The sequence below is a fragment of the Palaemon carinicauda genome, chromosome 19 (assembly GCF_036898095.1).
Source record: "Palaemon carinicauda isolate YSFRI2023 chromosome 19, ASM3689809v2, whole genome shotgun sequence".
In the NCBI taxonomy this organism is placed as follows: domain Eukaryota; kingdom Metazoa; phylum Arthropoda; class Malacostraca; order Decapoda; family Palaemonidae; genus Palaemon; species Palaemon carinicauda.
Window position 1 is genome coordinate 46,892,076 of NC_090743.1, and position 25,905 is coordinate 46,917,980.

Sequence of the window (25,905 nt, forward strand, 5' to 3'; positions counted from 1 at the left end):
TCAAATTGGCTTCTGATACCATTAACAATTCTTGTGATTACATTCCCCTTCTCAGGAAAACACTTTTCCTGGTGAGCTTGTCTTCCGGGGTAAGAATTTCTGAACTGGCAGCCTTGTCGAGAGACCCGGGTCATATTGAGTTCCTTCCTTCGGGAGAGGTCCTTCTTTCACCTAACAAATTCTTTTTGGCTAAGAACGAAGACCCTCAGAACAGATGGTCCTCCTGGAAAATTGTTCCCCTCACGCAAGATCCGTCTCTGTGCCCTGTTACTACTCTTAGGTCTTATTTATCCCGGACCTCCTCTAACTCCTCGGGGCCTCTATTCGTTAGAGAACAAGGTGGTACCATTACTATTAAAGGGATCAGGCAACAAATTTTGTATTTTATTAAACAAGCTAGCCCTGACTCTTTTCCTCTTGCACATGATATCAGAGCAGTTGCTACTTCGGTGAACTTTTTTCACCACATGAATTTTACGGACCTTTCCAGGTATACAGGGTGGAAATCACCGTCAGTGTTCAAGAAACACTACCTTAAACATTTGGAAGCCCTAAAATTTTCTACAGTAGCTGCAGGGAGCATAGTTACTCCCAGGTGACTCACATGTTAATGCCTTGTCATTTTATCTCTCCCCCTTACCTGCCTCATTTATACCCTATTTGTATTCGTTGGTTTCGCACCTGAATACTATTATTATATTTGTAAATGTTTAACTCCTGAGTATCTGTATATATTATCACTCACGGCATTATTATACCTTATTTGTCAGTTGTTCTACCAAGTGGATTTATGTTCCTTTTAAGATACCCTTATAATTGTTTTGTGGCACTCATCTCTGATTAAAGCATCCTGTATTTCCCTTACGCTTATGTTTTTTCCTTTATCTTGCAAGTTTGGTGACATTTCTCTTGTATAGATTCACTGGGCGGCACAGGTTCGAGCCCAGAAAAGGGATTTTGACGTAGGAAAAATCTATTTCTGGGCGAGGGACCTGTGCCGCCCAGTGAACCCTCCCAGCTCCTCTCCCTTGGAGTCCCCAAACTTTGGGTGCTAAGGAGTTGGGTTCTGAGCGGATGCAGAGTTGGTGGTGCCGAGTGAGGTTGAACGGCTCTCCTCTATTGGGGTCTTTGTCGTGGATGAATCTAAATAGTGCGGGACCTCTGGATTATACGCCCAATTTTATACCGATACCAATAGGTGAGCGAGCTAGTTAACCTAGCACTCCTTTACATTTTTTCTCTGGTATATTTAGCAGTAAATTACCTAAGAATAAGTGCTAAATGGAGCTTATTCACTGGGCGGCACAGGTCCCTCGCCCAGAAATAGATTTTTCCTACGTCAAAATCCCTTTTTTAATCTCTCTTGAAATGTTTTTAATCTTGTTTTTTGGGTTGTACGGAAGGCTAAGAAGCCTTTCGCATCCTGGTTGATTTGGCGGGTGGTCAAAGTCATTTCTTGAGAGCGCCCAGATTAGGGGTTTGATGAGGTCCTGTTGTATGGGTTGCAGCCCTTAATACTTCAACTCCTGGGAGTCTTTCAGCATCCTAAGAGGATCGCTGGGCTTCGTGAGGAAGACAGACTAATAAAGCAGAGTAATCGTCTAAGTCAACTTCCTTACCAGGTACCTTTATATATTTGGGTTTTGTTATGATATAACTGTCAAAAACTCTAAGCATATACGCTGTAAACTTAATTAACTCTGGTCTCTACCCACCACCATGGGTGTGAATCAGCTATTATATATTCACCGGCTAAGTTAAATATTTAAAAATGATATTTTAATTATAAAATAAATGTTTGAATATACTTACCCGGTGAATATATAAATTAAAGGCCCCCCCTTCCTCCCCGATAGAGACCCAGCGGGATGAGAAAAATTGGGTCTGTTTACATGTATATGCGGTATCTGGCCGATAGTTGGCACTAGTGGGCACACCCGCAACCTTCATAGCGATCGCTCGCGAGTTTTTGTGTGTTTTTCTGTCGAGCCGCCGGAGGCTCAGCTATTATATATTCACCGGGTAAGTATATTCAAAAATTTATTTTATAATTAAAATATCATTTTTATAATTCACTTTTCAATTTCAGATGACATGACCATCAAGTTATGGAACTGGGATAAGAAATGGTCATGCCAACAAGTGTTTGAAGGTCACTCGCACTATGTCATGCAGATCGTTATTAACCCAAAGGACAACAACACATTTGCTTCTGCTTCCTTAGATAGAACAGTTAAGGTAAGTACTTGAGGCAAGCATGTGAAGTGAATGATGATGTTGAAGGATTACCTTTTTACTTCCGCCAATGTGTTTTGTAATTTGGGTGTGTGTGTGAACAGCTTCCTGACCACAATTTTAATCATAATGAAACTTGCAGGGATTAACTGTTATGTAAAAATTTGGAAATGATTAAATTTTGGAAGGTCAAGGTCACAGTTAAGGGGAGCATCCACTATGGGTATGGACATACAGTATAATGTGCCAGTTTTTACGTTGTTTACACTTTGAGTGGTTTTGTTTATTTTCCAAATATCGGGTACTTGATTAACTTTCCATAATGTCCAAACACAAAAGGAGGTCTTTATCTGCCAGAAAGAGAAATGTATCAATTTAGATGGGCCAAAAAGCGTAAGGTAGACGAGTGATGGCGAGTCTGGCAGCAGTGAAGTGATGATGGTGGAGAGTGATCAGTAGCCCTAATGGGGGGGGGGGTTGCTTGCGGTAATGCGTAGAAATTGTATCGGGTAAGAAAGTTAGTTGTTCAAGTAATTTAGACTAGTTCTAAATAAGTATCTATGACGATATTTGCAAATGAAAGCTATAATATTTTACTTTCCTTCATATTCTCACAGAATCTCATAGATAAACTTTGACCGTCGATATCTCAAAACTACTTATTGACCTTCAAAACTATTTTTCTCCGCTATTTATCAATCTCTTTTAAATCCAATTACATCATTGTAAAGGTGAATAAATTTACATTATTTTGTATGGAGGAAATTTTTCTAAAGTATTTTCTATTTTCTATATTTTTTCAAATTTAGAATATACAAATATTTATATAAAAAGAAAATACCGAAAATATGGGAAATTCTTATTGGCATTTTGTTTATATTATAATTAACAAAATTCGTAGAAATTTTTAGTTAATTCTGATTAGTGCTTTTAAATAAAAATTGAATTTAATTCTTTTTGTTTAATAGATTTTTTATTAATTTAAAAGAAAATTGATGATCCATATTCAATGAAACTCGCACAGATTTATATATGCACTAGTAGGTATAGTATATAGAAAAATTGGATTCATCCAGTGATAAATAACGGTTTTGGGTTCAAAGGCGGATGCTCCCCTTAACCCTGGATAGGTACAGTCCTCGGACACCCCTTTAAGGGTATACTCGGACGCGAACGACCCCGACGCCAAAAAAAATTCTTGAAAAATCAGTTTTTGCAGTAACCTCCTTTTTTCTTTTGCCAAAAAAAACTTCAATGAATGCTTAAAACAACTGTAAAGATAAATACTACTCATCTGCAGAAAAACTATTTATTATAAATATTTTAAAAAATTAAGTAGGAAAAAAAAAAGACCTGACATAAAAATTCATAAAAAAAAGGTTTATACATATATACACAAATCCTTTTAGGAATTGATTCTTGAATGTTTAGGACACATCTTGATGTATTTTGGATGAAGTCAGACCCATGGAGGTGAAGATCTGAAATGAGAAAAAAAGGGTAACTTTTTTTGGCCAAAAAAAATTGTCCAAATTTCATGAATTTTTTTGGGTACCCAATTGAAATAGGAAGTGGCTAATTTTTTTAGGGAATAAACATATGTTATCCTAAAATAGAAATATGTAAAAAAATCTTCATTATTTTGTAAATTACATTTATATCAGGGGCCATATCTAAAGGTAATTTTTTGAGTACTTGGAAATTTCGTAAAAAAATACATATATTTAATATATAATATGATATTTATGCAGGTAAAAATATACCAAAATATCACAAATTCTATAGGGAACAAGAATATATATAGATAGGGCAGCTTACGCTTCGGATATGTCCACAAAATGGCCGCCAACCACACTGACTCAGACTCCCTAATCTGCCACTTGAAATGTAGGAAGGGTATGTCAATTTCAAGGTGTTATTTACTAATCTAATTATTATTGGATATGCATAAAAATTGTATGGTGGGTTGCTGGATAATTGTCGATTATTTTATGACTATAAAATTAAAATTCTGACCCAAAAAAATTTTTTTGAAGGGAAATAAAATCGAAAAAAAAAAATGTAAAACAATATTTTAGCTAAAAAAATTTGATGATATTCAATCAAAAAAAAAGTAAACAAAATTTTCCGACAAATAAACATCTAGAGGAATCATTACTCTGTGATAGTTCCTTAGTACGTAGTAATTTTGAAAGAATTGGGAAAAAACGAAAAAATGGCAATCACCGGAAAATCGAACACATACCTATATATACGCCATATCTGGCTAAAAAAAAGATAGGCATGGGTAGCCAGATCATCTAGAAACACTTTCCAACACTATAAAAGTATAAGTTTTGCGACACTACTTGCCAATTCCTTACGGTAACATGACTAAGCAAAAAAATGCAAAACAAATAAAAAGGGGCACTCGTGGAAAAATGGCCATTCTAATATACGGCATTTCAGAAAAAAAAAAATTTCAGCCACGTGCTAGGCAAACCATCAAGGCATATTTTCCGACAAATAAACATATAAATGAAATATTACTCTGTGATAGTTCCTTAGTACGTAGTAATTTTGAAAGAAATGGGAAAAAACGGAAAAATGGCAATCACATGAAAATCGAACACATACTTATATATACGCCATATCTGGCTAAAAAAAAAATAGGCATGGGTAGCCAGATCATCTAGAAACACTTTCCAACACTATAAAAATATAAGTTTTGCGACACTACTTGCCAATTCCTTACGGTAACATGACTAAGCAAAAAAATGCAAAACAAATAAAAAGGGGCACTCGCGGAAAAATGCCCAACATTCTAATATACGGCATCTCAGATAAAAAAAAAAAAGACATGCACGTGTTAGCCCAACCATCAAGGCACACTTTCTAACACATAAACATGAAAAAAAAATCAATAATATACGGCAATTCCTTACTACGTAGTAAATTTTTACAAATATTGAAAAAAAAACAGAAATTGGCAACCGCAGTTAAATACCCAATATACCAATAACTACGTCGTATCTGACAAAAACAAAATCACGCATGGGTAGCCAGATCATCTAGACACACTTTCCAACATTAAAAAAGCAAAAGTTTTACGACACTATTTCGCAATATCTTACGGAAAAATTACTTGGCAAAAAAATTAAAAAAAATTAAAAAGGGACACTCGCGGTAAAATGCCCGACATTCTAATATACGACATCTCAGATAAAAAAAAAAAACATGCACGTGTTAGCCCAACCATCAAGGCACGCTTTCTAACACATAAACATGAAAAAAAAAATGAATAATATACGGCAATTCCTTACTACGTAGTAATTTTTACAAATATTGAAAAAAAAACAGAAATTGGTAACCGCAGTTAAATACCCAATATACCAATAACTACGTCGTATCTGACAAAAACAAAGTCATGCATGGGTAGCCAGATCATCTAGACACACTTTCCAACACTAAACAAGCAAAAGTTTTACGACACTATTTGGCAATATCTTACGGAAAAATGACTTGGCAAAAAAATGAAAAAAAATGAAAAAGGGGCACTCGCGGTAAAATGGTCCTCGTGGTGATGAACGACATTTTAACTAAAAAAAAAAACATGCACATGGTAGCCAAACAATCCACCAAGACTTTCCACAACTGATAACCTATACAAGTTGCACCATTCTACAACAATTTCATAATACGTAATAACTTTGATAATTATGCAAACTACCTCAGAAGGGTAAACTCGGACGCGAACGACCCCGACGCGTCTCAGAAATCGGGGAAGGAGTACAGCTACAGCAATGCACATCTGGACACTACTAGAGCGTGTAGGGGAGACACCTCCTGCAGGTCGATCACCCACAAATTCAGTCACAGGGGTGAGTCACGTGAGAAAAACCTGTTTTTTTTTGACGCTCGGGGTCGCAAACGACCCACCGTACCTATCCAGGGTTAAGCAAAATGTCCAATTCATGTAAACAGCCGTAAGTTTGGACATCGTTGTCACAGAGACTTCAAACTTTATTCATATTTGAGTGTTTAAAAATCTATGCCAATAATACATGTTAAGGTCAAGGTTGATAAATTAGTTGCCGCAGCGGAGGTCTGCACTCTACTGAGTGCCTGCCTAGTATTTTATTAGCTTCTGCAAGTTTGAGATCCTATTCTGTACATTGCATAAGGTTTTTACAAGGACGAAAATAATTCAACTAATGATAATGCTTGGCTTGTAGGGTAATACAAACACAATGCAACATAATGCTCAATATAATGGTCTAGTTGGGTTAGGATTTTACCATTATTTGATTGATATCAAGTCAAGGTTATTTGGTTGCCTTTACTAAACGGCACGCAAAAGATTTCACACACAAAGGGATTCATGTTCCATACTTCCAGGCGATCTTCCCATACAATAGTCTCCGCAGAGATTCTGGGCAAAATAAGCTCTAGCCCCTAATGTTGTTAATTTTAAAATATTTTTTTTTGATTTTTCATTTGTAGTTTATTATCCTTTTTTTCCTTTTCTCACTGGGCTATTTTTCCTTGTTGGACCCCTTAATCTTATAGCATTCTTCTTTTCTTACTAAGGTTATAGCTTAGCTTGTAATAATATCAATGATGTCTCCCGCATCAACAGGGTCCACAACAGATCCCCTTGAAGTGATTATAATTTTAAAGGTCACTCATGAGTGGCAGAGGCAAGAAACAGTGACATTTCCCTATCAAGCAAGACAATGCCCTAGAAACTGACCTTATATACATATTATCAGCACTCAAGACCCCTTTCCACCCGAGCTAGGACCAAGGAGGGCCAGGCAATGGCTGCTGATTACTCAGCAGATTGTCCTATAAGTTCTCCCAAGCCCCCCATCCTTAGCTCACAAGGATGGTGAGGTTGCAGCGACCAAAAAAAACAACGAATTCAAGCGGGACTCAAACCCCAGTCTGGCATTCGTCAGTTAGGGACTTTACCACATCAGCCACTACAACCCCTAGTTTGAAACTTGTAAGAGGATGTATTTTGACCACTGCTAACCTTGGGGACAATGTGATTGGCTATATCATCATCAAGGGGTGGGGCTTATTTTGCCCGGAATCTTTGTGGCAACTATAGTAAATAGGCACTCGTGGATCAAAGCTGAGTGGTTGGGTTGGGTTACCAGGGGGCTTGTGATATTTTCTTGTCATCGAGAAACCCTCTACTGCCAGGACGGAAATTAGCGGAGAATGAAAAATTCTTTTCATTCCAGTTCATTTCCCCTGGCGACCTTGCCTGAATTAGACGGTAGTTTTCTCGCTAGCAAGAAAGCGTTTGATGGCAACTCCTTCGCGTAAGCGGTCGATGGCAATCTGTGTCTGGTCTTGTTGAAGCAAATCCCCTCATACGAGACTTCATCCTTTTCGGGAGACTCGTTCTTGAGAAGTTTTAGAACTTCAACGGGTATTGTTAAAACTTCATAAAGGCCGTAAGCCTTCCTGGAGCATGTGCTCTAGCCAAGACAAAACCGTGAGGTTATTGTCATAAACTCGGGTTCTACCGTTTGATTGAGTCAGCCGCTCCTGTCATTGTATCTTGGGTGCAACGACTTACAGTTTTACACGATACGCTTCTGAGACCTTTTATTCTACCCTTACAGGGTTATTGTCTTGAACAATTAGTCCCGAAGGAACAGTGTTAGCTTATGTTTTAGAATGATAGCAACAGCGTGGGCAGCTTTTCATTACGTTTACGGACGTTTCAAACCCCGCCCACAGGAAACCAGACATCCTTGTTTGTGTATGAACGCCCTCCCATAAAAAGGAGGGGCAAACCAAAGGAGGAATGATCGCTTTTATAACTGTATATTTTGTTTGAGAAAATGTGCGCTCATTCAAAAAATATTACAGGTAATCAAAGATCAAAAATTCCTTGGGCAATAATAATGTTGCGATTCATCGCACATATATTATTCCCGCAACCGGATTCGTTGCAAACTTTTCCTGGAGGCAGAGATTATGCATGCGCCGGCGCAGATGGACAAGTACACATGCGTGCAAGCCAGGTTTCTGGCAATAAGGGCTATATACATCTTGCAATTAGACTTCTTTTCTATTAAGTTGTATAGCTATATCCCTTACTATATCCCTGTGGTGTTATGTTAACATGGACAGCATCATCAGCATACTCTAGGTCTGCTAAATTCCTATCACCAATCCAGTCCAATCCTTCTCCACTATCTCTGACTGTTCTACGCATTACAAAATCCATGAAGAGGATAAACAACATAAGTGACAACACATTCCCTTGGAGTATTCCGCTATTCATTGGAAATTCTCATCATCTGTCTGCCTTCTATTTATCTTCAGCCCAACCTTGTGTGATATTTCATGCATTCTGGTAAGCAAGCATTGCAAATCCTGTGGTGTTATGTTAACATGGACAGCATACTCTAGGTCTGCTAAATTCCTATCACCAATCCAGTCCAATCCTTCTCCACTATCTCTGACTGTTCTACGCATTACAAAATCCATGAAGAGGATAAACAACATAAGTGACAACACATTCCCTTGGAGTATTCCGCTATTCATTGGAAATTATCATCATCTGTCTGCCTTCTATTTATCTTCAGCCCAACCTTGTGTGATATTTCATGCATTCTGGTAAGCAAGCATTGCAAATCCTGTGGTGTTATGTTAACATGGACAGCATACTCTAGGTCTGCTAAATTCCTATCACCAATCCAGTCCAATCCTTCTCCACTATCTCTGACTGTTCTACGCATTACAAAATCCATGAAGAGGATAAACAACATAAGTGACAACACATTCCCTTGGAGTATTCCGCTATTCATTGGAAATTCTCATCATCTGTCTGCCTTCTATTTATCTTCAGCCCAACCTTGTGTGATATTTCATGCATTCTGGTAAGCAAGCATTGCAAATCCTGTGGTGTTATGTTAACATGGACAGCATACTCTAGGTCTGCTAAATTCCTATCACCAATCCAGTCCAATCCTTCTCCACTATCTCTGACTGTTCTACGCATTACAAAATCCATGAAGAGGATAAACAACATAAGTGACAACACATTCCCTTGGAGTATTCCGCTATTCATTGGAAATTCTCATCATCTGTCTGCCTTCTATTTATCTTCAGCCCAACCTTGTGTGATATTTCATGCATTCTGGTAAGCAAGCATTGCAAATCCTGTGGTGTTATGTTAACATGGACAGCATACTCTAGGTCTGCTAAATTCCTATCACCAATCCAGTCCAATCCTTCTCCACTATCTCTGACTGTTCTACGCATTACAAAATCCATGAAGAGGATAAACAACATAAGTGACAACACATTCCCTTGGAGTATTCCGCTATTCATTGGAAATTCTCATCATCTGTCTGCCTTCTATTTATCTTCAGCCCAACCTTGTGTGATATTTCATGCATTCTGGTAAGCAAGCATTGCAAATCCTGTGGTGTTATGTTAACATGGACAGCATCATCAGCATACTCTAGGTCTGCTAAATTCCTATCACCAATCCAGTCCAATCCTTCTCCACTATCTCTGACTGTTCTACGCATTACAAAATCCATGAAGAGGATAAACAACATAAGTGACAACACATTCCCTTGGAGTATTCCGCTATTCATTGGAAATTCTCATCATCTGTCTGCCTTCTATTTATCTTCAGCCCAACCTTGTGTGATATTTCATGCATTCTGGTAAGCAAGCATTGCAAATCCTGTGGTGTTATGTTAACATGGACAGCATCATCAGCATACTCTAGGTCTGCTAAATTCCTATCACCAATCCAGTCCAATCCTTCTCCACTATCTCTGACTGTTCTACGCATTACTAAATCCATGAAGAGGATAAACAACATAAGTGACAACACATTCCCTTGGAGTATTCCGCTATTCATTGGAAATTCATTTGATAAGACTCCATATTTAAGTGGAATTGGCCGGTGCACACACAATTTGGGAAACTAAACTTGTATATGGTTGCATATCGTGTCTTAGGCCCAAGGTGGTATATTAAAGGTTCTTATGAATGTTTACCTTCCTACAAGATGCAATCACAACAATATTGAGTGATTTGCCAAACACAGAATAAACAGGAGCACACACAAGCAGGGCAATATTTAACCATGAATCTACAATATGGTGGATCACTATTGTAGACCACTGAATTTAAATACGTAAAGAGACCATGATTTGACATTGTTAAAAGGTCATAAATGAGTATATGATGTGATTTAAATGCGTTAAATGTTTTATGTTCCGTCAATCTTTGATAGGATTATACCGACGAACCTGATTATGTACTATTAAAGGTCTGTTTTTTATGGGTAGGAAAATACGAATTACTTAGGAAATTAAAATTTAATTCCCTAAGTATTTGCCGTTATATAGAAATGTTTAGAATAGTAAATGTTGACTGTTGATATTGAAATAGGCCTCATTATAAGAAATTCGTTTTTTCATTCTCAGGTATGGCAGTTAGGTTCATCCCAGCCAAACTTCACTCTGGAAGGCCACCAGAGAGGTGTCAACTGTGTGGACTATTACCACGGTGGCGACAAGCCATACCTCATCTCGGGGGCTGACGACAGCTTGGTCAAGATTTGGGATTACCAAAACAAAACTTGTGTCCAGACCCTTGAGGGACATTCACAAAATGTATCTTCTGGTAAGTGAAGTCTCTCTCTCTCTCTCTCTCTCTCTCTCTCTCTCTCTCTCTCTCTCATATATATAAATATTTTATCTTTGTCCAGAAAGCATTTAAAATTGTTAGAGAATATTTTTTTTATCATAATATTTCCAAAGAGATTTTGCTGTCAAAATGTTTACCTTTCGGTGTATCTCTTTGTTTTATTTATTGCTGTAAAGTACAAATACATTCAAATTAAAAATGATGGCATAACTAGTAAATTTACTTTGTATTCATTGACATTTTATATTCCCATAAAAGTTTTTTTGCCATAGATAAATTTTGGAACCCCTAGGATCTGGAGGGAATGAAGTTTGAATATGGCAGTCTTCTGTCCTCTAGTTGTCACATTTTTTATTTTGTTATTATTGAACATTTTGAACCAAACGTTTAGTTGGGCTCCACAAGCCACAAGAGTAGGAAGACCCAGGACTGAGTACTATGAAGTGTAAAGTGGGAAATAAGTATTGAATTAAAATCTCAGGATAGAGACAACTGGCGAAATCTAACCAAGGCCCTTTGCGTCAGTATGCATAGGAGGAGTTGATGATGATGAGCATTTTTATAAAACAATAATATCGGTTCATATTTCCAGTTTCGTTCCATCCCGAGCTGCCCATCATTCTCACGGGGTCCGAGGACTGCACCGTTCGCGTTTGGCACGTCAACACCTACCGGCTGGAGAGCACCCTGAACTACGGGTTAGATAGAGTTTGGTGTATCTGCTCTCTGAAAGGGTCCAACAATGTCTGCTTTGGATATGACGAGGGAAGCGTTATGATCAAGGTGAGGGTCCTCTTTGAGTTTTTAACTCGATTTTCAAATATTTAATTTGTAAAATATTTTGATTTTAAATGTAAGAACTTTTGTGTTTAGCTAGTGCAAAAAAAAATATTGAGTTTAGATAATGTAAAAACTTAAAAATCTTAGAAGTCTTGTTGGCTTTTTTTTATTTAAGACCATTTTTACGATAATTTTTGTGATTATTGTTTTTGCCCAAATTTGATCATAAGTTAAAATATAATCTTTGTTAGTTATCAAAATTTATTCAGTCAGATATACGTATAAGGCATTCTTTAATCCTTGTACCATTTAATCATGCAACCTATTTTGCCAGCTCGGCCGCGAGGAACCCGCAATGTCTATGGATGTGAGTGGGAAGATTGTTTGGGCCCGGCACTCGGAGATTCAACAGGCAAATCTGAAGGCTATGGGAGAGACAGAAATTCTCGATGGAGAAAGACTACCCTTAGCCGTGAAAGACCTTGGGGCTTGTGATATCTACCCTCAAACCATTGCTCATAATCCTAATGGAAGGTGAGACGGTGAAGGTTTTGTGTAACATATAAACTTGAAGTCTGCTACTTACTAACTGAATCTAATCTCAAATGGAAACTGCTATTTATTTCATCCAGTAAAAACCTGAGTTAGCTTACCATTTTTTTCTTAACTAATTTTAACAATCCATTTGAAATGATTGCTTATTTTATTCATTGGATGTAGAACAGTACATTATTCACTTACAGTACTGTATATTTAATTGTTTTATACATCCTTCATTCAAGTCCTATTAAACCTTCCAGGAGTGAGTAGCTACTACTGTTGTTATTACAACTGTATTGGTAAATTTTAAATGCATGGTAGAATATTCATCATTACTGCTGATGTCATTTTTGGGGTAAGGTAGAATATTCATCATTACTGCTCATGTCACTTTTGGGGTACGGCCAAAACTTGTAACAAGGAAAACTGAAGGCACTAATAAGACTCTGTGTGGAAAGAAGCATTTACATTGAGAATTCCAGAACATGGTCATCAATTCTTGCAGGATAATATCTAAAGTATTTTTTGACAGACTTAACCCTTTTACCCCCAAAGGACGTACTGGTACGTTTCACAAAACACATCCCTTTACCCCCATGGACGTACCGGTGCGTCCTTGCAAAAACTGCTATTTACAATTTTTTTTTGCATATTTTTGATAATTTTTTGAGAAACTTCAGGCATTTTCCAAGAGAATGAGACCAACCTGACCTCTCTATGACAAAAATTAAGGCTGTTAGAGCAATTTAAAAAATATGTACTGCAAAATGTGCTTGAAAAAAAAAAAACCTCTGGGGGTTAAGGGTTGGAAAGTTCCAAATAGCCTGGGGGTAAAAGGGTTAATGACTTACATTTTCAAATACCACTACCTAATGAATTTAGTAACTTTAAGATGATCCATAATCTGTATGCATGCCGATATTTTATAGGTTTTTAGTGGTCTGTGGTGACGGCGAATACATCATCTATACAGCCATGGCTCTTCGAAACAAGGCTTTCGGGCCAGCACTCGAATTCGTGTGGGCGCTCGATTCTTCTGAATATGCCATCAGAGAATCAAACTTCGTTGTCAAACTCTTCAAAAACTTTAAAGAAAAGAAGTCATTCAAGCCAGAATTTGGTTGTGAAGGTAAGGCACATGATGGTATTCTTGACTCCAATCTTTAACGTTCGTCAATTTACACGTACAACCTAGTGTTATTTTATTGCAAGATTGCAATTTGAAGAATATAGTTATAACAGTATGCAATGGAAGATGAAATATTGGAAGGAGAAACGATTAATGGGGTAGAATCATTTAAATATTTAGGAACGATGATCTCCAATACAGGGTCTTTAGAATTAGTTTAGTGAAAGGTTGAAAAGCAAATCAGACAAGGGCTAGGTTAAGTAAAACTTTGAAATCAAATTGCCTGAAATTACATATAAAAATCAGACTATATATCAGTTTAGTTAGACCTGTTACTATATGGACGTGAAACATGGTATTACAATTAAACTATCTCCAATAGATTTGCAGGTAATCGTCGACTTACGACAGAGATAGGGACCGAGAGACGTGTCGTGAGTCGATTTTGACGTATTTCAAACTGAAAAAGTGAATTTTCCATAGATTTATTATGGTGCGTCATAATTCAGCAATCATATAAGTCATATTTTATCAATATTTTCTTGCTGTACATCATTATTTCATTTTCTGGTTTAGTAGGATGTCATATGCTCTATCAAACATTTTTGGATTCTATTTTTCAATTTCAGAAGAATTTTAAAAATCAAGAATTACCTAATACAGTATTTGTTTCTACACTTGATACAAACCCTCATTCTTTACTATAGGAGATATTCTAGCGTGAGCTGGAAAATACGGCAGAAAAACCTTAATAAGGTCATTAACGACCGGGCAGGTAATTACCCACCTGTTAGTGGTGGAGGACCGCCGGTCGGTAGCTGCTGTTTACCTTCAATCAAATTCTAGCCGTCGCAGTGGTAACACCGCTGCTTTCGTTTTATTTGCCTGGCAGACTAGCCTTTCTGTTTTTGAGTTTTGATTAATCCTTTTTCTTTTTCTTTGTTAGATGATGTCCTCTATTTTGAGGAAGTGTTCAGGGCGCCTTTATGTTGCCGCTGGAGGTGGATCCTCTTTCCCTATGCCCTGGTTACAGAGGTCATAGGTGTTCTGAGGGTTCCCCTGCCAAGTATGTAGAAGTGGTCATCGCAGTACCTCCTCCTCCTCCTCCTCCACTTCATTGTCCTCACCCTCTTCGGAGGCTAGGAGGGAGAGAGAGAAGAGGAAAAGGAGAGCTCGCACTCCTTTGCCCAGTCGTTCTCTTCGGAAACACAGGCGACATGGGTAGAGACATAATCGTTCTTGCTCTTCCTCGCCTTCTGTCTCTTCACGAGATGTCTCGCTGCAAGACTATAAGCGCTCTCGTCACAAACTTCATCAAACGTTCAGCTGAGCTCCATAAGGTACTAGAAGAGTTGGAAGACCTAGGCCTTCATGGCTGAGGACTAAGAAACCGAAAGTAGAAGATGAATGGAGGAGTATTGAATTAAAAGCTCAAGATAGAGACAACTGGCAAAATCTAACACAGGCTCTTAGCGTCAATAGGCGTAGGAGATGATGATGATGATCCTTTAGGGTTGTGAAAACATCCCCGACTGGGGTTCAAGACCAGCTTAAGATCAGTAGTTTCTTGTAGTGTCTGCAACCTCACCCTCCTTGTGAGATAACAGGTCTATCTGCTGAGTCTCCAGCAGACATTACCTGGTTCTCCCTGGTCTTAGCTTGGGTGGAGAGGGGTCTTGGGTGCTGATCATATATATATATATATATATATATATATATATATATATATATATATATATATATATATATATATATATATATATAGATATATATATATATAGATATATATATATATATATATATATATATATATATATATATATATATATATTCTATTACGATCTTTTCAAACAAAATTAATGATCTTGAGGTAGGTTTAGTGATCAAAGTAAGTTTTAACCATACTGCTGAATCACTCTGCTAGACATGTGAGATTATCCTTAACTGAGTGTTGAAAACACACTACCTTAATGGAAAGAAGTTTTACATTTATATGTGAAGATGCAAAGGTAATTGAAAAGTAAGAGACAAAACTATCGGAACAGCAGTATCCTCTGTAGTCTTAATGTAGTACAGTATATGTAGTATGCTTTGATTTTGAACCTTGTTAGGATGTGCATTTATTTATCCTTATCAATCTTCTCTTTCAGCTATTTTTGGTGGGTATTTGTTAGGATGCAGATCCAGCGCCACAGGCCTCGCCTTCTACGATTGGGAGACGCAGGAACTTGTCCGCCGCATTGAGATCCAGCCCCGTCAGGTGTTCTGGTCTGAGAATGGGGACTATGTATGCATTGCGACGGATGAGAATTACTTCATCCTAAAGTAAGTATAATGTTTTTTGGTTGGTTAGGGGTAACTATGATAAATTCCTCAGTCTAATAGCTCAGAGTGCACATTTTATGTTAATGGATTATTTCTATTACTATTATAAATGGCAGGATGGGATTAGAAATTAAATTATTTTAAGAGATATCACTCAAGTGCCATGTATGGATGAGATCATGGTGAGGGGTAGATGGAGATGGTTTGGGCATGCTCTTCACACTCCCTGAGAGATTAGTTCACCAAACTTTTAACTGGGCTCCACAAGGTATTAGAAGAGTTGAGAGATCCAGGCCTATATGACTGGGGACTATAAAGTGTGAAGTAGGAGGTGATGATGTCGAGAATTATTGATTTTTAAGCTCAAGATAGAGACAACTGACAAAATCTAACAGCGGCCCTTTGCGTCAATAGGCGTAGGAGATTATGATGATGATTATCACTAGGTAAGGTATAACTCCAGTTGGAAAAACAGGATGTTTTTACCTAAGGTCTTCAACATGGAAAGTAGCCTAGCGAGATAGGAAATAAGAAAACAGAGAATAGTGTGCCTGAGTGTACCCTCAAGCAAGAGAACTCTAACCCAAGACAGTAGAAGAACTTGGTACAGAGGCTATGGCACTACCCAAAAGACTTAGAGAATAATGGTTATATTTTGTAGTGTCTTGGAAGAAATCACCGAGAATGGCGCTGGCCATCTGGCAGATTGTTGTCTCGATGATCGTGTCTCCAGCGATCTTCCTGTCCTTAATCCAAAGGAGGAGCAGTCTCTCCATCTCATCATGGACGTGGCTCCTCGTATTGGTAAAAAGTTCCACCTCTAGGTGTTGCTGCTTTGATGGCTTCCTTCTGCTTTGGCCTTATTCCTTAGCAATCACACTTAATCACATGCCAGCCTCATACTTCTTGATTATCTCCAGCTTCGTCTCCATGGAAAGCCTCGTCTTCTTTCCCTGAACATCAGCAACAGTCTTGGGAAAAGCGTAACACGATACAGTACAGTAAAAAAGAATTATATCAATTGAAGTAACTATGTTATTCCGTAATAATTCCACAATAAATAGCCGTTGAAAGATATAAAACTACTCGTCAGTAATAATGGATTTTACGTTATACAGAAATGTAATGAAAATAATCATTTGTTTCCTTTGACCCAAGAAGTATTCCATAATGTTTAACTATAAAGTATACGATAAACAAAAAACTGATGACAAAAAAGAAACCTATTTCTGCCCATGAGAAAGACGTAATATAAATTTAGTTCATTAGACATAAGTTTAGTTTGTTCTTCTGTCATTCCACCTTGCGTGTGACTCACTATGAACTGAATAATTCCTGTTTTGGGTATTTCATGGGCTTGGAAATGGAGACTGCGATTGTCATGACAAATACTTTGTAGAATGGCAATAAGTGGACATGATGACAGTAGGCTAACTTTTACTCGTAAAAACAATGAACTTGAAATGTGAGACATGAAAATTATATTATTTTGTAGACATGATAGTTGAGAAAAAAAGAATAAAATAAGAAAAAGGCAAATCTCATGTGTCAACAACTTGCATTATGGCAAGACATTTTGTTGACGTGAGTGGGAGTCGGAGGCGGAGAACCGATGATGGTTAAAGAACGCTACATAGTACTTTCTGTGTGATTTCAACATGTATACCAAATAGAAATACACTAAATTAGACCTTATATAATCATGAATAAGGACTACAATCTTAGTATTTCAGTTGGTGGTGGGGTGAGATGTGAGGATCCTTATGTCTCTTAAGCTGAGGTTGTCAGGAGGGGAGGTTGAGTAATGCCTCAGGTAGGGAATGTCCCCATTGGCTAGAGAGAGTGGTGTGATTCTACATGGTAACATGAAAACAGATTAAAATAGCTCTTACACAATCTGGAATAAAGGCTGGAATTCCAAAGTCTTCATTGGTTGACTGAAGAAAGGAGGAGGGGGGGCTAATATCAGGAAGGAGAGGAGATTTTCTAGTGAAATATCCTGAGAGTGAAGTGTGTGATATACGACCATATGCTGTACTTATTTGTATGATATACAAGTAATTTTATCTTCCATATGGTTTATATTTGTTAATGATGTATCCGGACATCGTGTGTAATATAGGGTATATTTTGATGTCAAACAAAGTCATCGTAGCAAAGGTGTTAAGAAGAAATCTTTGGATGTCGTGAAATAATTCTTCTTTGGCAATGTTGAAGTGTTTGCTGACATTCTTTTTTGTTTTTGTGTGCCTCCAGGTACAGTACAGATGCTGTCACTAATGCCAGAGATAATAAGGAGAATGTAACTGAAGATGGTATAGAGGATGCCTTTGATCTTGTTGGGGAGGTAAGTTTTGATATTAGATTTTCTGCATTTGGTTTAATGTTTGTCTCTTTATTGTGTGTATGTATATACAGTATATGTATGACTGACTACGTGCTCAGTTGTCTGGTTAAAGTTTTACAGTACAATAAAGTAATAATGATATTCCTCATCACATACCACAAACAGAATTTAATTTTTCCAAATTCCGATCACCATATTTCTCATTCTTATATATAGTCACATGTCAAAATCATCATCTGCGTTCATGTTTCTGCTAATTAAAGAATGCATAAAATGTCATTCATATGTTAGGTTGACTTTTTATTATCTTATTCCCTAGGTTCAAGAGATTGTAAAGACTGGCAAGTGGGTTGGGGACTGCTTCATCTACACAAACTCGGTTAATCGCCTTAATTATTATGTTGGTGGAGAAATAGTTACCATTGCACATTTAGACAGGTTAGCATATATACTTGTGTTTTCTATCAATACTGAATTTCAGTCTTAAGATAAGTTAACATCATTGATAATTAAAAATTGAATGTTACTTCTTGTACTCTATGCTGGGCCTTAATTTCTTTGATGTTTTCCAGAACATTATATTTGATAGGCTACATTCCTAAAGAAAACAGACTATATCTCGGAGACAAAGAACTCAACGTTTGCTCGTACGAGCTGCTGGTGTCAGTTTTGGAGTATCAGACGGCTGTAATGAGGCGGGACTTCGACACCGCTGACCGGGTCCTTCCCACAATTCCCCCGGCCCATCGCACAAGAGTAGCACATTTCCTGGAGAAACAGGGATTCAAGAAACAGGCTTTGGCTGTTTCCACTGATCCTGAGCATAGGTGGGTAAAGTTTTATATTGACTCTTTTGAATCGCTAAACTCATCATGAGACCTTTCTGGTACAGGGTTGTAGGTCTAGTCCGATAGTTTAATAGCGGCATGGTCAAGTATTTTGACATTATTTAAATCATATAATATATCTCTTATTGCCTTCACCAAAATCAAAGATTTTGTAAACGATATGTATTCAACCTGTCTGTTTAGGTTATTTATTTGTGAGCAATTTTACACACAAACTACAGTACCGATTTTGACTGAACTTAGTCATGTTGGGTATGAGAGAAGGATGAATCTGTAACATTTTGGTTAAAGTACAAGTACAGTATTATGCATAAGTACTTTGAAAATAATTGCAATGTCAGGTAAATGGCAAATATTTTTTTTGTGTATTTCTTTATTTGTGAAAAACATTACGCAAAAACTACTGAATCAAGTTCAATGAAACTTGGGAGACATGGAGGGAATGACCCAAGGACAAATTCATTAGATTTTGATAAATACATCGAAGTACAAGACAGCTTTGTGTGGCGAAGGCATTCTTTCCACTGAGTGCCCCTTTAGGTTCAACTGGCTTTTGTTCTGCCGTGGCTCGCTTTGCAGGCAATTTAATGATGTTTCACTGCTCCTCTGCTCTGGTAAACGGTACATGGATGTGATATGTACGCCAGGCGCATGGGTCAGTATTTTGGATGTGGGATCGTTGAGCATATCCTGTCTGTTACAGAGCCTAAGTTGGAAAAAACTTCTGTTTAATTTTTTTTGTTCAGTTCAGTTCACGTTATATACTCAATCTGGTTTTCCTTTTAGAGCATAATACTTACTTGTGTTAAAAAAATTACAGTAAAAGGAAGAAACAGGCCCAATGACAAATTGAATATTGCTGAAAATAATGAATAAATATGTTTGTATTAAGATTTTAAGTCGTGCATCTTCAGGTACGAAATTTTGCTTTTCAAGATTTCCAGTTTGTCTTTTAGACTTGTATGTTATACAAATTTTTTTTTTTTAAAGATCATAACTTTAGTAAGAAAGAAGTTTATGAATTCAGGATTCCAATAGTTAATGACAGCTCTTTGATAAGTTTTTATTAGGGTGAATATTCTTGTTGGGCATTTGAATAACATAACCCTCGACTGAGCTATATATTTTCAAACTTTAAACTTCTGCGTAAGTATTTACAAATATTTGAAAAGTAAACATATTTGATTTGATTTATATCAGAATTGTAATCCCTCAGATTTGACTTGGCTTTGAGCCTTGGTGAGTTAGAAGTGTGCCACCAGCTGGCGCTTGAAGCAGGATCCGAGCACAAGTGGCGTCTAGTGGCCGATCTTGCCCAACAACAGGGCGACTTACAGACAGCTCAAACTTGCTTGCTTCGAGCGCATGACTACCCCGGGTTATTGCTTCAGGCCACGTCTACAGGTAGGGTTGATGATATATTTCATCCTGTGTTGTCTTGAAGTCATGTGGCATTTGTTATGTAGTATAATTGGGACTTTTGAATTGTTTCCAATACATAAGTTATAGTGTACAGTAATCCTTTACAAATAATAAGGTTCTATTCAGATATAAAGTTATTGTAATTACCTCCACCAACAAAGTTGGAATGAGGTTATGTTTTACCCCCTGTTTGTGTGTGTGTTTGTTAGTGAACACTTTCATAGCCACAATTTTAATCGTATAGTAATGAAACTTGTAGGGATTAACTGTTATATTAATAGGGGGAAATGATTAAATTTTGGAAGGTCAAGGTCACAGCCAAGCAAAATTTCCAATTCATGTAATCAGCCATAAGTTTGGATGTCAATGCTGCAAAGACTTCAATATTGGTTCACATTTGAGTAATGAAAATCCACGTCAATTAATACATGTTAAGGTCAAAGGTCAAGGTCAAGCATAAGGGCAAGAAATAAGCTGCCGCGGCAGAGGTCTATGCTCTACTGAGTGCTCCTCTAGTTGAAAATGTAAATGCACCCTATGTTGAGCCAAGCCTAACCTAGGCTAGCCTACCTAACAGTCTTAATGAACAGTGATCAGTAAAATGTGTCGAAGGAATTTTCTAATTTAGAAAATATATATAATTGGTTACAATAATTACTAAAATTATAAATTTATGCCCCCTGTGGCCGCGGGGGCATAAAACAATTAGAATAGCGCCAACGTTATCCCTGCGTGTCGTAAGAGGCGACTAAAGGGGACGGGACGAGGGGGCTGGGAACCCCCTCTCCTGTAAAAGTATCCTGTGAGACAGCAACAAAGAGATGGAGCTGGGGGGAGAGTGACTGCTCCCCGCACTCTAGTTTTGGGGTGTTTGAATGTGCGTGGATGTAGTACGATAGAGAGTAAAAGATGTGAGATTGGAAGTATGTTTAGAAGTAGAAGGATGGATGTATTGGCCTTGTGTGAGACAAAGATGAAAGGAAAGGGTGAAGTGATGTTTGGTGAAATGTCTGGTAGAGTGTCTGGGATTGAAAGGGGAAGAGCGAGAGAGGGTGTGGCTTTATTGTTGAGTGAATGGATGACAGGTAAAGTAGTGGAATGGAAGGAGATATCATCTAGGTTAATGTGGGTAAGGGTTAGGTTGGGTAGGGAATGTTGGGCGTTTGTCAGTGCGTATGGGCCAGGTAGTGAGAAAAGTGAAGAAGAGCGGAATGAGTTCTGGAGTGAATTAACTAGGTGTGTAGAAGGACTGGGTAGAAGGAATTATGTAGTTGTTATGGGTGACTTAAATGCTAGAGTGGGTGCTGGAGAGGTAGAAGGTGTCATTGGGAAATATGGCGTACCAGGTGAAAATGAGAGTGGTGAGAGACTGGTAGATATGTGTGTTGAACAAGAGATGGTAATAAGTGCTAGCTTTTTTAAAAAGAAAGATAAAAATAAGTATACATGGGTAAGAGTGGCAAATGGAAGAGTAGTAGAAAGGGCATTAATGGATTATGTGTTGATAGCTAAAAGAATGTTTGGAAGATTGAAAGACGTGCACGTGTTTAGGGGTATGGCTAACGGTATGTCTGATCATTTTTTGGTGGAAGGAAAATTGGTTGTAGCAAAAGAGTGGGGGAATAGAGTAGGTGGATGTAAAAGGGAGCTAGTGAGGGTTGAAGAGCTAATAAAACCGGGGGTAAAAAGTAAATATCAGGAAAGGTTGAAAATGGCATATGACGAGGTGAGAGTAAGAGAAACTGGTAATTTAGAGGAGGAGTGGAAGTTAGCAAAAGAAAATTTTGTTGGGATTGCAAGTGATGTATGTGGCAAGAAGGTTGTTGGAGGCAGCATGAGGAAGGGCAGTGAATGGTGGAATGAAGGAGTGAAGGTAAAAGTGGAAGAGAAAAAGAGGGCTTTTGAAGAATGGCTGCAGAGTAATAGTATAGAGAAGTATGAAAAATATAGAGAGCAAAAGGTGGAAGTAAAGCGCAAGGTACGTGAGGCAAAGAGGGCAGCTGACCTGAGGTGGGGTCAGGGACTGGGTCAGTCATATGAAGAGAATAAGAAGAAGTTTTGGAAAGAAGTGAAGAGAGTAAGGAAGGCCGGCGCAAGAATTGAAGAGACAGTGAAAGATGGAAATGGAAGGTTGTTAAAAGGAGAGGAGGCAAGGAAAAGGTGGGCCGAATATTTTGAAAGTTTGCTGAATGTGGAGGATGATAGGGAGGCAGATATAATTGCGGTTCCAGGTGTTAAGGTGCCAGTGATGGGAGATGAGAATGAGAGAGAGATTACAATAGAGGAAGTGAGGAGAGCACTAGATGAAACGAGAGTAGGAAAAGCATCGGGTATGGATGGTGTGAAAGCTGAGATGTTGAAGGAAGGGGGTGTGACTGTACTTGAATGGTTGGTGAGATTGTTTAATGTGTGTTTTGTGTTGTCAATGGTACCAGTAGATTGGGTCTGTGCATGTATTGTACCACTATATAAGGGTAAGGGAGATGTGCATGAGTGTTGTAATTCAAGAGGTATTAGTTTGTTGAGTGTAGTTGGAAAAGTGTATGGTAGAATACTGATTAATAGGATTAAGGATAAAACAGAGAATGCAATCTTGGAAGTACAGGGTGGTTTTAGAAGAGGTAGGGGTTGTATGAATCAGATTTTTACAGTTAGGCAGATATGCGAGAAATATTTAGCAAAAGGTAAGGAGGTGTATGTTGCGTTTATGGATCTGGAGAAAGCATATGATAGAGTTGATAGGGAAGCAATGTGGAATGTGATGAGGTTATATGGAGTTGGTGGAAGGTTGTTGCAAGCAGTGAAAAGTTTCTACACAGGTAGTAAAGCATGTGTTAGAATAGGAAATGAGGTGAGCGATTGGTTTCCGGTGAGAGTGGGCCTGAGACAGGGATGTGTGATGTCGCCGTGGTTGTTTAACTTGTATGTTGATGGAGTGGTGAGAGAGGTGAATGCTAGAGTGCTTGGACGAGGATTAAAACTGGTAGGCGAGAATGATCATGAATGGGAGGTAAATCAGTTGTTGTTTGCGGATGATACTGTACTGGTAGCAGACACAGAAGAGAAGCTTGACCGACTAGTGACAGAATTTGGAAGGGTGTGTGAGAGAAGGAAGTTGAGAGTTAATGTGGGTAAGAGTAAGGTTATGAGATGTACGAGAAGGGAAGGTGGTGCAAGGTTGAATGTCATGTTGAATGGAGAGTTACTTGAGGAGGTGGATCAGTTTAAGTACTTGGGGTCTGTTGTTGCAGCAAATGGTGGAGTGGAAGCAGATGTACGTCAGAGAGTGAATGAAGGTTGCAAAGTGTTGGGGGCAGTTAAGGGAGTAGTAAAAAATAGAGGATTAGGCATGAATGTAAAGAGAGTTCTATATGAGAAAGTGATTGTACCAACTGTGATGTATGGATCGGAGTTGTGGGGAATGAAAGTGATGGAGAGACAGAAATTGAATGTGTTTGAGATGAAGTGTCTGAGGAGTATGGCTGGTGTATCTCGAGTAGATAGGGTTAGGAACGAAGTGGTGAGGGTGAGAACGGGTGTAAGAAATGAGTTAGCGGCTAGAGTGGATATGAATGTGTTGAGGTGGTTTGGCCATGTTGAGAGAATGGAAAATGGCTGTCTGCTAAAGAAGGTGATGAATGCAAGAGTTGATGGGAGAAGTACAAGAGGAAGGCCAAGGTTTGGGTGGATGGATGGTGTGAAGAAAGCTCTGGGTGATAGGAGGATAGATGTGAGAGAGGCAAGAGAGCGTGCTAGAAATAGGAATGAATGGCGAGCGATTGTGACGCAGTTCCGGTAGGCCCTGCTGCTTCCTCCGGTGCCTTAGATGACCGCGGAGGTAGCAGCAGTAGGGGACTCAGCAGTATGAAGCTTCATCTGTGGTGGAAATGTGGGAGGTTGGGCTGTGGCACCCTAGCAGTACCAGCTGAACTCGGCTGAGTCCCTGGTTAGGCTGGAGGAACGTAGAGAGTAGAGGTCCCCTTTTTGTTTTGTTTCTTGTTGTTGTCGGCTACCCCCCAAAATTGGGGGAAGTGCCTTTGGTATATGTATGTATGTATAATCAAGTCAAATATAAGAATCCTAATGTTTATCATTCGTGTGGCATAGCCTAAGTATTGGTACTTGCCACTGAATTTTTCTGTAGAATTCAAAGTTGGCCAGTGCTATGTTGTGGATGACTAAAACATAGTACTAATTGTCATAAGATGAAGCTGGATATGATAAAAAGAGTTATATCATCAATTGTACAGACCTCTTCTACTAAAGATTCATTTCTAAGTGTCGTCCTCAAGAAATGTTAAAGGCATGGGTTCAAACACATTATATGACTATTTCTTTTAAAGTGATGTTCATATTTTCATGTTCAATGCATTCATCATTCCTCAGTTATTCAGCTTTTAAAGATAAAAGCTGTTGAATTTAGAAGTTTGAATTAATTTCAGAGTATATAAGGTCCTCAACTTGAACATTTGTAGATACAAACTCAAATCCAACTCAAAATAACAAAGATAAGATTAAGAAATACTGTAATAAAACAATATTGTATCATTTAATATAGAAAGCATAATGACCTTTGTAATAACCTGATATCTATTTCATATGAAACATGACTATTTGTTGACTTTTGCAGTTGAAAATCATAGGCATGGGATTGAGGTTAGGCCTACCCTAGGCCAAAATTTAATAAATTTTGACTTACAAAAAAAATTCAACTTGAAAACAGTTTCTGGGAACCAATTAAGTTAGTAAGTTAAGGACCTTCTCTATATGGATTCATGTGTTCGGTAACTTTGAATGCCCGAGCGATAATTTTTTTAAATGAAATATTTTAAACATAGTCACTTTAAAATGAATGTTATTCGGATGGATATATTCTTTCACTTAGGGAACAAGCAGTTTAGTAACCATTCGTATAACAAAGTTATCATCCAAGCTCTTTAGATTTGCACTATAATCACAATGGACCTTTTGCCAATTGCTAATGAGAATGGGGTAGAGAGCGTTCCTCTTTGGATATCTTATTCAAGCATGCCATACAGTCTAGCCACTTGGGATCAATTTTGTTAAATATTGTCCTAGTGTAGGCCTAGGACAAAAGTCAACAAATAGTCTGGTTTCATATGAAATAGATATCAGGTTATTAAAAATGTTTTTCTTACTGTATTAAACGATATAATATTGGTTTATTACAGTATTTCCTTATCTTTGTTATTTTCAATTGGATTTGTGGTTGTATCTGGATGATAGTAAGTTAAGGACCATCTGTACTTAATTTGTATTGTGAACTGAATTGCTTGATGAAAAGAGGTGCAGCTTCTGTATTCCATTTATTATTGATCATTAAGGATAGGTAATAGTATTTATTACATTAAAAAAACTAAATAGTTCAAAACAAAGGAACAATCCTAGCTCTATTTTACTATAATTTCAAGTATGTTATTCACTTCTTTCTGTATGAATAGGTTCTATTTCTTGGGAGGTCCGTATTACAAACAAGCAGATGCTGGAGGGATGGTGTGTTCAGAAACTGAAAAAAGCTGAAGAGTTCAAAGATTGATATGGATTAGACACGAGAGTTGTAATTGATCTCACTTTTATTGTAT

General features: G+C 37.9%; 1 protein-coding gene across 2 annotated transcripts in view; it reads left to right on the top strand.

Annotated features, from left to right (window-relative positions):
• Window positions 1-25,905, top strand: part of beta'COP (coatomer subunit beta') — an 81,231-nt gene that overhangs the window by 25,275 nt on the left and 30,051 nt on the right. For both annotated transcript variants that reach the window (XM_068393547.1, XM_068393548.1), the window contains exons 4-13: window positions 2,090-2,238; window positions 10,689-10,887; window positions 11,504-11,694; window positions 12,026-12,225; window positions 13,161-13,360; window positions 15,511-15,685; window positions 17,942-18,032; window positions 18,352-18,470; window positions 18,605-18,859; window positions 20,097-20,284. In XM_068393547.1, the coding sequence (XP_068249648.1) occupies window positions 2,090-2,238; window positions 10,689-10,887; window positions 11,504-11,694; window positions 12,026-12,225; window positions 13,161-13,360; window positions 15,511-15,685; window positions 17,942-18,032; window positions 18,352-18,470; window positions 18,605-18,859; window positions 20,097-20,284 (1,767 nt within the window). The remainder of the gene's footprint in view (window positions 1-2,089; window positions 2,239-10,688; window positions 10,888-11,503; window positions 11,695-12,025; window positions 12,226-13,160; window positions 13,361-15,510; window positions 15,686-17,941; window positions 18,033-18,351; window positions 18,471-18,604; window positions 18,860-20,096; window positions 20,285-25,905) is intronic.